Source organism: Notechis scutatus, chromosome 6, assembly GCF_049901735.1.
Source record: "Notechis scutatus isolate UNSWTSFEM ecotype Mainland chromosome 6, rNotScu1.2, whole genome shotgun sequence".
NCBI lineage: Eukaryota > Metazoa > Chordata > Lepidosauria > Squamata > Elapidae > Notechis > Notechis scutatus.
In genome coordinates this window covers 28,486,317-28,498,768 of record NC_142014.1, presented here as the reverse complement: position 1 = coordinate 28,498,768, position 12,452 = coordinate 28,486,317, and the positions used below count along the sequence as shown (strand labels likewise).

General features: G+C 43.3%; 1 protein-coding gene across 2 annotated transcripts in view; it reads left to right on the top strand.

Moving 5' to 3' along the window:
* LAMB1 (laminin subunit beta 1) overlaps positions 1-12,452 on the top strand; it is a 94,018-nt gene that overhangs the window by 37,131 nt on the left and 44,435 nt on the right. For both annotated transcript variants that reach the window (XM_087967785.1, XM_087967787.1), the window contains 5 exons: positions 4,255-4,390; positions 6,277-6,435; positions 7,326-7,453; positions 9,390-9,510; positions 10,983-11,187. In XM_087967785.1, coding sequence (XP_087823911.1) covers positions 4,255-4,390; positions 6,277-6,435; positions 7,326-7,453; positions 9,390-9,510; positions 10,983-11,187 — 749 coding nt within the window. The remainder of the gene's footprint in view (positions 1-4,254; positions 4,391-6,276; positions 6,436-7,325; positions 7,454-9,389; positions 9,511-10,982; positions 11,188-12,452) is intronic.

The following is a 12,452-nucleotide window of genomic DNA, read 5'->3' as shown; positions in this document are numbered from 1 at the left end:
ATTTAGAATCATAAATCAGTGAAGCAGCTTGCCTCTGGAAATTGTGAATGCTCCAACACTGGAAGTTTTAAAGAAGAGATTGGACTGCCCTTTGTCTGAAATGGGTATAGGGTTTCCTGCATGAGCAGGGAGGGCTGGACTAGAAGACCTCCAAGGTCCCTTCCAACTCTGTTATTCCATTTTGTTCTAAATTTATCAGGTTTCCTTTCTTGTGGATCTCAACTCCATCCAACCTTGACTTTCCTGGCCTTTCCTCATGATCCAGTTGCTCTTCCTTCCTAAATACATTTGAATTTCAATTTCTGTCTCCTTTGCCAGGTCACCGTTATTAGCTTTTTGCTTGAGTAGACTAGAAATTTATCTCGCTGGATTTTGCTTCAAAGGATTGCCAACTGGGGGAAACCAGAAAGTAGCAGCAATCTTCCCTTTTTACTATTTAGGTACATCCTGTTCTAGTTCTTTTCTTGACAGGCTCAGCTCCTTGTTTGTAGTTAGTAAAGGGCAGGGGTGGGATTCAAAATTTTTAACAACTGGTTCTGTGGGTGTGGCTTATGTGGCGGGCGTGTCTTGGTGGTCATGTGACTGGGTGGACATGGCTTGGTGGTCATGTTATTGGTTGGGTGTGGCCAACCCAATACCACTCACATCGAGGCACGCATCTCCTCGCCTGGCCTCTCATGACTGTGGGGATGCTGCAACAGTCGTAAGTGTGAAAAAAGGTCATGAGTCACTTTTTTCAGTGCCATTGTAACTTTGAATGGTCACTCCACACAAGCAAAGTACCAGCAAAGGAGGGGAAAAAAACTCCAGAGACTTCCAGAGACAGGAATTCTAGTCCTGCCAAGAATGTAATAAGGGTTAACGGAGAGGCAGTTTCTGTAAGCAACACCAGAATGTTTCCTTCCTGCCTTCCTTACAGGATTAGGCCAATATTTTTTTCTAACAACCGGTTCTCCGAACTGCTTAGAATGTTAACAACTGGTTCTAGCGAATAGGTGCAAAATGGTAGAATCCCACCCCTGGTAAAGGGGGTTCTGGGCTTATGACCCCAATTGAGCTGAAAATTTCTGTTGCTGAGCGAGACGCTTGTTAAGTGAATTTTACCCCCATTTTTTTTACCCCCCGTTGTTAAGTGAATCACTGCAGTTATTAAAATAGCAACACAGTTGTTCAATGAATCTGGTTTGCCCATTGACTTGCTTGTCAGAAGGTGGCAAAAGGGGATCGTGTGGTCCCCATCGGCATTGACAAACTCACCATGAGTCAATTGCAAAATGCTCCAACAATGGAGGTGGTCTTCAGCAGGTTCTGACCAGTTCTGGAGAACTGGTAGTGGAAATTTTGAGTAGTTCAGAGAACCGGCCAATCCCACCTCTGACTGGCCCTGCCCCCCTCTATTCTCTGCCTCCTGAGTCCCAGCTGATTGGCTGGGTCTCCTTTGGTTGCCCTGCACAGGAGAACGGAGCTGGAAAGCAGGTTAGTGGGGTGGGGAGGGAATGGGAATTTTGCAGTATCTTTCCCCTGCCACACCTACCAAGACACGCCCATAGAACCAGTAGTTAAATATTTTGAATCCCAACACTGGTATACGGTTTTCTGTCTGAGCAGGGGGTTGGACTAGAAGACCTCCAAGGTCCCTTCCAATTCTGTTCTCCTCTCCTCTCCTCTTCTCTTCTATTCATCCCATTCTACTCTATTCTACTCTATATTCCATTCTGCTCTGTTCTATTCTAATTCTAATTCTATTCTCCATTCAATTCCATTATTCTATTCTATTCTATTCTATTCTATTCTATTCTATTCTATTCTATTCTATTCTATTCTATTCTATTCTAATTCTAATTCTAATTCTAATTCTAATTCTAATTCTAATTCTATTCTCCATTCAATTCCTTTCCATTATTCTATTCTATTCCATTCTGTTCTGTTCTGCTCTGCTCTGCTCTACTCTATTCTATAAAAGTTATACGCTGCCCAATTCCTAGCAATTCTGGGCAGTCAGTATAACTATTCAGCAATCCAATTTGCTTCCGCTAAAATTCATCGCTTCCTTTTTAGACTTTACTGTCCCAGCTCTCTGAGGAAATTAAGACGGGGCCCACTTGGCCCAACTCTTATTTTTATTCTGATCCATTTTTGTTTCTCACACAGGCAGTAGCTATTCCCAACAGTCCTATTAAAATGACTTGCAGTGGGGCCACAAAGCTGCCTAACCTTTGGACATCCTGATGTCTTGATTGCAAAACCATCTGTAAATGGGTGTCGTTCGTTAAAAGAACTTGACCTAACGAGCATCCCATTTCCTCTCCCAAGAAAATGACCTCATTCGTCTGGACGTTTTTAGATCAAAACCTTCTGCAGTCCAGATCCCTGTTTTTACAGCCATAGTTTCTGGTGAGGCAACCATATTGTCTGAAGGGATGAATGTCCTCAGCAAAAAATTCCTTCCCAGATAAACCGTAGGGCCATCCCACAGCATCTTGAGCACACAGCTGCACCAAAAATCTAAGTTGTGGTTAGGAAGGAAGAAAAACAACCAGGGAACCATAACCAAAGATGGAGTTGTGGTGCCAAGTAAAGGAAGCATCTGAAGCTTGACAAAATCTATCTGGGGTTGCAATAATTCCACCAGATAGGAGAGTGTTTCTCCCTGCTTCTGTGTGTGTGTGTGTGTGTGTGTGTGTGTGTGTGTGTGTGTGTGTGTGTATGTACAGTATGTATGTATATATGTATGGTGTTCAACTTTGTTCGGGTATTTTCCCACATCATTATAGTTGTGCTTTTAAAGTTGTAGTGATGTTTTGGCAGAATCTCATCTGCCATCATCAGGCTTCTGTATTGGGTTCGTCTCTGTGTCAGACTTTCACAGCTGTTTCTGTTTAAAATTTGGGGCTAGCCTCCTGCTTTGTTAGAATGGATTTTTCTTCATCCTGATTGGTTGGGAGTCTTGAATTGTGTTTATTGGTCTTGGAGTTTGCTGTGTTCTGTTTGATTGGTGTTTCTAATATCTTATGTCTGTTTTGTAGAATTTTTTTGTCTTGGTTGGCTGGCAACATTGTGTTTCATGTATTGGGGGCTTTTAGCATGGCTTGGCTTTGGGTGAATGGCCGGCTATTGTTTATTAGAAAGCTAGGTTTCATCTGGGTGGCTGGCTGGGCTGTGTTTGGGCTGGAGGTATCGGTGGAGGGGGGTCTGTTTGTGCCCAGGTGTTTGCTTGGCTTGTGGTGTGGAGATTTTTTTGTTTGTGAGTGCAGGCTTAATAATAATAATAATAATTATTATTATTCCAGAGTTTTGAATTGGATGGTTTGCACATCACTTACTTGATCCGAACCTAAGCATTTGTGTTGGGGTGTCTGTCTATGAAGCAATAACCAAATCCACAATTCATGATGGTTGTGTGGCGATGTTGATTGACAGATCAGTGAAACGTGTTCTAAATTTTCCTTTAATCATGCAGAAATATCTATGTTTGAGTTATAGATAATTGTGGTTGTCTACTCTTAGACATCTTGATTTTTTTTTTTATAGACAATGAAAAGAGGCGTATAAGATGTTTGATAGAAACTCATTTTGGTTGATAGATCAGTGAAACTTGTTGCAAACTTTTCTTTAATTATGCAGAAATATCTCTGAGTTATAGATGCTTGTAGTTGTCTACTCTTAGGTATCTTGAATTTCCTTCCTTCCTTCTTTTCCTTCCTTCCTTCCTTCCTTCTTTTCTTTCTTTCTTGTATACAATGGAAAGAGGCCTATAAAATGTCCTGAAGATTTTGGTTGATTGATAATCAGTGAAACTTCTTGTAAACTTTTTTTTAATTATACAGAAATATCAATGATTGGGTTAAAGGTATTTATGGTGGTCTACTCTTAGACATCTTGATTTTATCTATTATCTATTATCTATCTTTCTATCTCTATCTCTCTATCTATCTCTCTATCTATCCTCATTATCTATCTATCTGTCATCATTATCTATCATCTACCTACCTATCTATCTCTCTATCTCTATCTATCATCACCATCATTATCTATCTGTCATCATTATCTATCAATCTATTTATCTATCAATCTATCTATCTATCGCTCTATCTATCTACCTATCTATCTATCTATCTATCTATCCATTCATCCATCCATCCATCCATCCATCCATCCATCCACCCACCCATCTATCAATCTATCGGTATACAATGGAAAGAAGCATATAAAATGTCCCTAAGACGTCCAATAGAAACTCATTTTATTTTTCAGCTGCTCAAGTGAATCTGGCCAATGCCAGTGCAGGCCACATCTGATTGGACGCCAGTGCCAGGAAGTGGAACCTGGATATTATTTCATATCTTTGGATCATTATGTCTATGAAGCAGAAGACGCCAAATTTGGCCCAGTGAGTACCAACTTTAGCTAGCAATCAAAACACATCAGAATCCTTGCTCTGAATCCTTTTAATCTGCTCCTCAAATCTCATACACACACATTTATGGGTACATTTATATGTGGTCTTCATCATTCGGGGACTATTTGATTTCACTTATTTCTTTATTTCTGATTAGAATGTGGGTTTACAATTTGATATTTTGATCCATTTTATAGCAGTTGGAGGTACAATACTTAATTTCAAATCTGATCGGAAATAGTTTGTCATTTTCTTTCCCCCATTTGTATGACCCATAGTCCCTAATTTGGGGTAGAGTTGGGGTGATTTGGTAGAGCTGAGAATTAACTGGCCGGATGCCCTCCCTGACACCTACACGGAGTTCACAGCAGGCACTTTATTTTCTCTGTTCAGCCTGGGAGAGAAACATCTGCTGCTACCTGGGATTGAACTCTCAACTCTCAATACATAGTTTGTCTAGAGTGTAGGAAAACATACCAAGACCGTTTATCAACTAAGAGAAACAATCAATACATGTATGTGAATGGAATCTATTTCCTAATCATCTTTTGCAAGCATCTATCAGTAAGAAATTGAATGTGACATGTGGAATTAAAAGTACCAACACACTGCTGGAGAAAACTGCTGGAATATTCTCCTTGTAGTATTTTTTTTTTAATCTACATTTTCCGCATAACATATGTGCATTATCTTAAAATAGAAGACTATAATTTGCTTCCATTCTTTTTAACAAAAAATATTAAGTCTCAGCAAAGGATAAAATATAAAAAAAGCAAAAGAAAGGTTAAAGAAAAAGCAAAGTCAGGAATGTAGAAAGAATAAAAAAGAGGGGGGAAAAGAATAAGTTCCAACTTTCTTTGGTATAGATGCTGATATAAAATACATGAACCTCTTATTCTAAAATGAACAATAATACACAATATTTATTTTATATTATATTTTAGTTTATACTTTATGTTATTATTTATTTGTTTGTTTTTATTATTTGTTTTGTTCCATTTTATTATTTTATTTTATTCTAACCTCACCTTTTCTATAACCACAATGGTCCTAACTGTCAAATCCCAAAATTAAATGCTCAATTCCTCCCCCACCACCCCAATTTCTAGCACAATGTCCAACAGTGGTTTCCAAGTAGACACGCATTTAGACAAAATCTCTTCTTTAATCAGAATATTCAGCTTCCCAACGTCAGCCCATTCCATTCGCTTCCTCGTCCATTCTTCCATTGAAGGTGGCATGCCCCTGGTGGAGACTGAGGGAGAGGAGGAACAGCCAACAGGGAGTGGAAGTGTGGCTCCGGAGGTTGTGGAGGAGGCTGGGGAAGGGCAGTGGCCAGCTGGGCAATCAGAGGAGGACCCAGGCCCATCCCCCCTCCATCCTAGGGCATGCAGGGAGGAGAGGATAAAGGAGAGATATGGTCTACTGGGGAGGAGAGGGCCTTGATCCTCTTCATGGGCTGCAGCTGTGACAACTGGATAAGAGGACGGACATGCATACAGGTGAGTGCTAGAAACAAAGCATGGAAATATCTCTAGTTTATGGTTCCTCTCTGAATTTGGCGTCCTTCCCAGTGTGTGTTCTGATATCTGTGGACATCTTCAAGCCCTTATCTTGCCTGGTTTGTGTTGTTTTTTACTCTTTATAATTTAAACGACATTTCCTCCTTCTTGTAACTGCTTGTGTGGGAGTTTTTTGTCTCCAGTCAAGGATATTTGGAGCTTGGAAGCAAAATGAAGGAATAAAAGGGGCTTCACCTGTTTTTTGTGACTGTGTTTATTTTGTATCCCACCCTGGGTCATCGCAGAAGGAATGTTCCATTCCCTCTCTTGGGAGTACCCAAGTCTAGCTACTAATCATTTGCTTCTCTTTTGTAGGGCGTGAGTTTAGTTGAACGGCTCTATTCTCAAGATCGCGTGCCTTCCTGGACAGGAATAGGATTTGTGAGAGTGCCTGAAGGAGCATATTTGGAATTCTACATTGACAATATTCCGTTTTCTATGGAATATGATGTCCTGATTCGATATGAGCCGCAGGTAAAATGGCTGCTTAGGGAATCACACTGTCTCCGAAGGAGGAATGCTGATGTTTTAGAAGATGTTTTAAACCTGCTGCGTTAAACATATATGCACTTGGTGGTCCGAATGTTTATTTATTAACTTGTTTACTTTTTGTTTGTTTGTTTATTATCGTACCTTTGTTATTTTCAAGGTGGGGAACATATCCAACACACCTTCCTCCTCCTATTTTCCCCGCAGTAACAACCCTGTGAGGTTTGTTGAACAGAGAGAGAGAGAGAGAGAGAGAGAGAGAGAGAGAGAGAGAGAGAGACTGGCCCAAGGTCACTCACTGGCTTTCATGGCTAAGGCGGGACTAGAACTCACCGTCTCTGGTGATTGGCTCAAGGTCACCCAGCTGGCTTTCATGGATAAGGCGGGACTAGAACTCACTATCTAGTGATTGGCTCAAGGTCACCCAGCTGGCTTTCATGGCTAAGTCGGGACTAGAACTCCCTGTCTCCTGGTGATTGGCTCAAAGTCACCCAACTGGCTTTCATGGCTAAGGCGGGACTAGAACTCCCTGTCTCCTGATGATTGGCTCAAGGTCACTCAGCTGGTTTTCATGACTAAGGCGGGACCTAGAACTCACCGTCTCCTGGTGATTGGCTCAAGGTCTCCCAACAGGCTTTCTTGTCTGGTGCTTTCACCACAAGACCAAACTGGGTATATGTGGCTTTTGTACCAATGGCAATTTGATGGTGTGTCTGACGATTCTCACAGTGTCCCCCTGCCTTCAATTGAATTCAACGGTTGCATAGAAATTATGTATTGCTCATCAAGTCCTAATTCCTCCATTAGACAACCCTGATGGATATCCACAGGGTGTATTTTGGAGTTTTAAAATTAACGTGGATCATTTTTCCTAGTTGCCAGATCACTGGGAGAAAGCTACCATCAGCGTAAATCGCCCGGGCCAAATTCCTTCTAGTAGTAGATGTGGCAATACTGTTCCTGACGATGACAATCAAGAGGTATCCTTATCTCCTGGTTCCAGGTGAGTCTCAAAAGAGAAACGCAGGTAGCCCTCAACTTAAAGCCACAACTGAGATCAGAATTTATGTTGCGAAGCAAGGCGGTTGTTTAGTGAGTCCAATTTTACCACCTTTTTTTTGGGCCTCGGTGGTTGAGTGAATCACAGCAGTTGTTAAATGAATCGAGAAGTTCTTTGGCGCATCCTGCTCCTCTCCGTTGACTTCGCTTGTTGGAAGACAGCTGGAAAGCTTGCAAAGGATGATTATATATGATTGCGCAATCTTTAGAAAAGCAAATTTTGGTGTTGTGATGGTTGTGTGAGGACCAGTTGTAAGTCTCTTTTTTTTCAATGCCGTTGTAAGTTAGCAATAGCAATAGCGCTTAGACCAGTGATGGCGAACCTTTTGTTGTGGTGTGCCGAAGTGCGCGCGTGCCAGTACCCACAATGCAATGCGCTCTGCCCCCCCTGCACATGCGTGTGCAAAACCCACCCTTACCTGCACTATGCATGCACATGCATCCCAGCTGATTTTCGGCCCATTTGAGGCCTTTTTCACCCTTCCGGAGGCTCTAAGGAAGCCTCGGGAGGCCGGAAAACGGGCCCGTTTAGGCACTTCTGGTATTTCCGGAAGGCCCATTTTTCAGCCTCCCGAGGGTGCAGAGGCTTCCCTTGAGCCTCTGGGAGGCCAAAAATGGCCTCAAGTGGGACGAAAATCAGCTGGGAGGTGCGCACATGCACACTGCAGATAAGTTTGGCTGGGGCTTGCATGCCCACACAAATGGCTTTGCGTGTCATCTGTGGCATGCGTGCCATAGGTTCGCCATCACGGACTTAGATTTATATACTGCCCCACAGCAGTTTTACAGCTCTCTCTAAGCCATTTACAGAGTCAGAATATTGCCCCCAACGATCTGTGTCCTCATTTTACTGACTTCGGAAATTTTGAAAGCTGAGTCAACCTTTTCTTTTTTCTTTTTTCGGTCGAGTTTTTTATTTTATATTGCTTATACATATCACTGTGTGAACAGTGTGATACTTGGGTATCATACATTTTAGTACAAATAAACATAATATTATTACTCATAGTTATGCCATTTCTTTTTCATTGTTTCATATTGTTTAAACCTATCTAATACTACTGCCATTCAATTTCTAAACCTCCCTCTTATTATTACATATATCTTGTTATATTAAAATATGTATATTTTTGTTCCCCTCTTATTTCTATTTCTATTCTAACTTTTATTCATGTCACCGTAGTGTTCAAAGACGTTTCTTTTCACCTCCAAGCCTTACTCCTGAGTCGTCCCTTTTGTCTTAGCTGCTCTTGCCTTCTGGCAGCTCTGCGCACACGCGCACTGGGAACAGGCTCCCCTTGTTCCTCTGCCTCACTGCTGTCAGACTCTGGAGGCTCCGGAGTCAGCACCCCACTCCCAGATGGTCCTGGCCCCATCTCTGCATTGGACACAGGACCCTCGTCTGAGTCCTCCCCAGACTCCTGGACTGGTCCCCGTTCTTCCCCACTGTCCGATTCTGCTGACGTCTGCACAGGCTGCCAGTGAACCAGAACACAGATAGCAATAGCAATAGCACTTAGACTTTTATACCACTTTACACTGCTTTACAGCCCTCTCTAAGCGATTTACAAAGTCAGCCTATGCCCCCCAACAATCCGGGTCCCCATTTTACCAGCCTTGGATGGCCGAGTCAACCTTGAGCCGGATCGAACTGCTGGCAATGAGCAGAGTCAGTCTGCTATAATGCATTCTAACCGCTGCACCACCACAAACTGTCCCTAAATAAATGATTGTAGGTTGAGAACTACCTGTAAAAAACAAAAGAACAATAAAACAGAAAAGGCTAACCAGCAGTCTCAAGAAAACCCAGTGCTTTTTAATGTATGACTTGGAATCTGCCACATTGGTTTTTCTTCATGGATGTCCTTTTGTTAACACAGGTATGCAGCCCTTCCACACCCCGTATGCTTTGAAAAGGGTCTGAATTACACAGTTCGGTTGGAGCTGCCGCACTACTCCTCCAACTCAGAGGTGGAAAATCCATACACCCTCATCGATTCAGTAAGTGGATGCTAATATCAGCCCTTTGGTTGTAACACAGCCACAGGAGAAGGAGGAGGAGGAGGAGGAGGAGGAGGAGGAGGAGGAGGAGGAGGAGGAGGAGGAGGAGGAGGAGGAGGAGGAGGAGGACTGTAGGATCCTTGGTGCTCTTTGAGCTTAATGGTTTTCTTGGAGACATTTCATTATCCAACTAGGTAACATCATCACTGCTACAAAGAAGCGGGGTGCTCAAACGAGAGCAAATTTCACACCCTTCTAGCATCGATGGTGTTACCTAGTTGGATAATGAAATGTCTGCAAGAAAACCATGAAGCTCAAAGAGCACTAAGGACCCCAGAGTCATCTTCCTCCTCCTCCTCTTCATTCTCCTCCTCCTCCTCCTCCTCCTCCTCCTCCTCCTCCTCCACACAAAAACTCAGAAAGCACCAAGGATTCCATAGAATAAGCTGTCTCACATTTTAATTTCAAAGCTGCTGACGGAACACAAGTTTCCCCCCTTTTTTATTATTATTTTTCTTCTGGAATCCCTGGTTGAAATTTCTCGGAAAGTTGCCCGTATCGGGGAGAACCTGGCAATGGCTTCTGGGCCACCTGAGACGAGGTGGAAGAAACAGGCATAGCCCAACCGCCTAGGGAGCATTTCTTGCGGCCCCTCTGGGCTGTATCTTTGGAAGATAACAATATTTGGATTGTCTGTTGTAAAATATAGTCACTGTCAGCGTTCCAACTAACAAACTCCAAACCAATAAACTCCAAGACAGGCATTTTCTCAAAGTTGCTTTTTAATTAGAGTTGTCATATTGGCACATCTGGGAGAACCGTGAATCTGAGAGTCCCAGGTTTCCCCTTCCCAATAGAAATATAAAGATCTATCTCCTGCACCCTTCAGTCCATGACATGGCCCAATCAACCATCGTCCCAACTGTCCAGTGGTGCGTTTCGAATATTTTTAACCACCAGTTTGGTGGGCATGCTTTGTGCACAGGCGCACACTTTGCATGCTCCAAACACACACTTTTCGCAGGCACGGAGGCTTTCTGCCTCACCTCTTGCAAGCCTGCACTTTCCCTGTCACTTCTGCAGCTGCCGTGCGGCAATCTGCTTGCCATGCAAAGCAGCTACACTTCACAAGCAAGACATAAAGGTTAGTATGGGAGCCCAGGCAGGCGGGCCCAACAGCAGAGCATTGGAGAGAACTGGTTCGGTCTCCGCTGCTCATCGGCACTACCGGCTCGGCAGAACCGGGCCAAACCGGTAGAATACCACCACTGCTCCAGGCACGCCTCTCCAGGTGCAGGTCAACTTGTCCTTGACTTTTAAGAAAAAATGTTGTTGAGTCTAATCTTCCACCTCACTATGAAATTCCCCCCTCCCAAATTCCCAGGCACTGAATGTGGCAGCTTCGAAGCTTCCAAGTAAAATATGGCTTCCAAGGCTGACAGTAACATGGCTTGGTTAATGTCATTTCGCAGCTGGTTCTCATGCCGTATTGCAAGTCCCTGGACCTCTTCACGGTCGGAGGGAGAGGTGATGATGTGACAACCAACAGTGCCTGGGAAACCTTTCAGAGATATCGCTGCCTGGAGAACAGCCGGAGCGTGGTCAAAACCCCCATGACGGATGTTTGCAGGAACATAATTTTTAGCATCTCAGCCCTGCTGCACGAAACCGCATTGGGTAAGTAATTGAGAACAGAGGTTTCTCAACTTTATGTTATTTATTTGTTTGTCAAACATGTACAAGATAACAACAATAAGTATGAACATAAACAAGAACAAAAAGAGTAAATACAGATAAATGGGGACAGTAAGACAGGTAGGCAGGTTAGTGCGCTTATCCGCGCCCCCTTTAAGGACCTCTTAGGAATGGGGTGACGTCCACGGTAGACAGTTTGGGGTTGAAGCTGTGAGGTTGATTGGTTGTTGAGGCTGTAACCACGGAGTCTGGTAGGGCGTTCCAGGCGTTGACCACTCTGTGGCTGAAGTCGTATTTTCTGCAATTGAGTTTGGAGCATTTACCTTGAGTTTGTATCGGGTGTTTGTCTCTGTGTTATTGTGGTTGAAGCTGAAGAAGTCATTGACAGACAAGATGTCACAGCAGACAATTTTGTGTACTATGCTTCGATCAGATCTCAGGTGGCACAGTTCCAGATTGTCCAGGCCCAAAATTTCGAGCCTGGAGGCCTAGGGAATTCTATTGTGAGTGGAGGAGTATATAACTTTTCTCGAGAAATACCTGTGAACCTGCTCAATTGTGTTAATGTCTGATATACAGTGCACATTCCAATTTTTGGCCATTTTAAAGCCTTGTGGACTTCAACTCTCAGAATTCCAGTGGTGGGATTCAGTCAATTCGCACCACTTTGGGAGAACCGGTTGTTAACTTTCTGAACAGTTTGGTGAATTGGTTGTTGGAAGAACTCATTAGGGCAGAGAACTGGTTGTTAAATTATTTGAACCCCACCACTGCAGAATTCCCCCATGCTGGCTGGGGAATTCTGGGAGATGAAACCCATAAGTCTTCAAGTTACCAAGTTTGATGATTAGAGGACTGTAGGCTAAAACACACGATGAACGGTTGCAGGAACTGAGCCTGGCTACTCTAGTGAAGAGAAAAACCAGGGGAGATAGGAAAGCAGTTTTCCAATATTTGAGGGGCTTCTACAGAGAGGAGGAAGGGGGGTCAAGCTATTTTCCAAAGGCCAGACAAGGAACAATGGATGGAAACTAATTGAGGAGAGATTCAACCTGGAAATAAGGCGACATTTTCTGACAGTGAGAACAATCAACCAATGGAACAGAAGTCGCCTTTGGAAGTTGTGGGAGCTTCATCCCTGGAAGCTTTTGAGAAGAGACTGGACTGCCATCTTTCAGAAATGGTGTAGGGTCTCCTGCTTGGGCAGGAGGGGGTTTGTGTTGTGGTTCGCCAACAGCCTGTGCAGA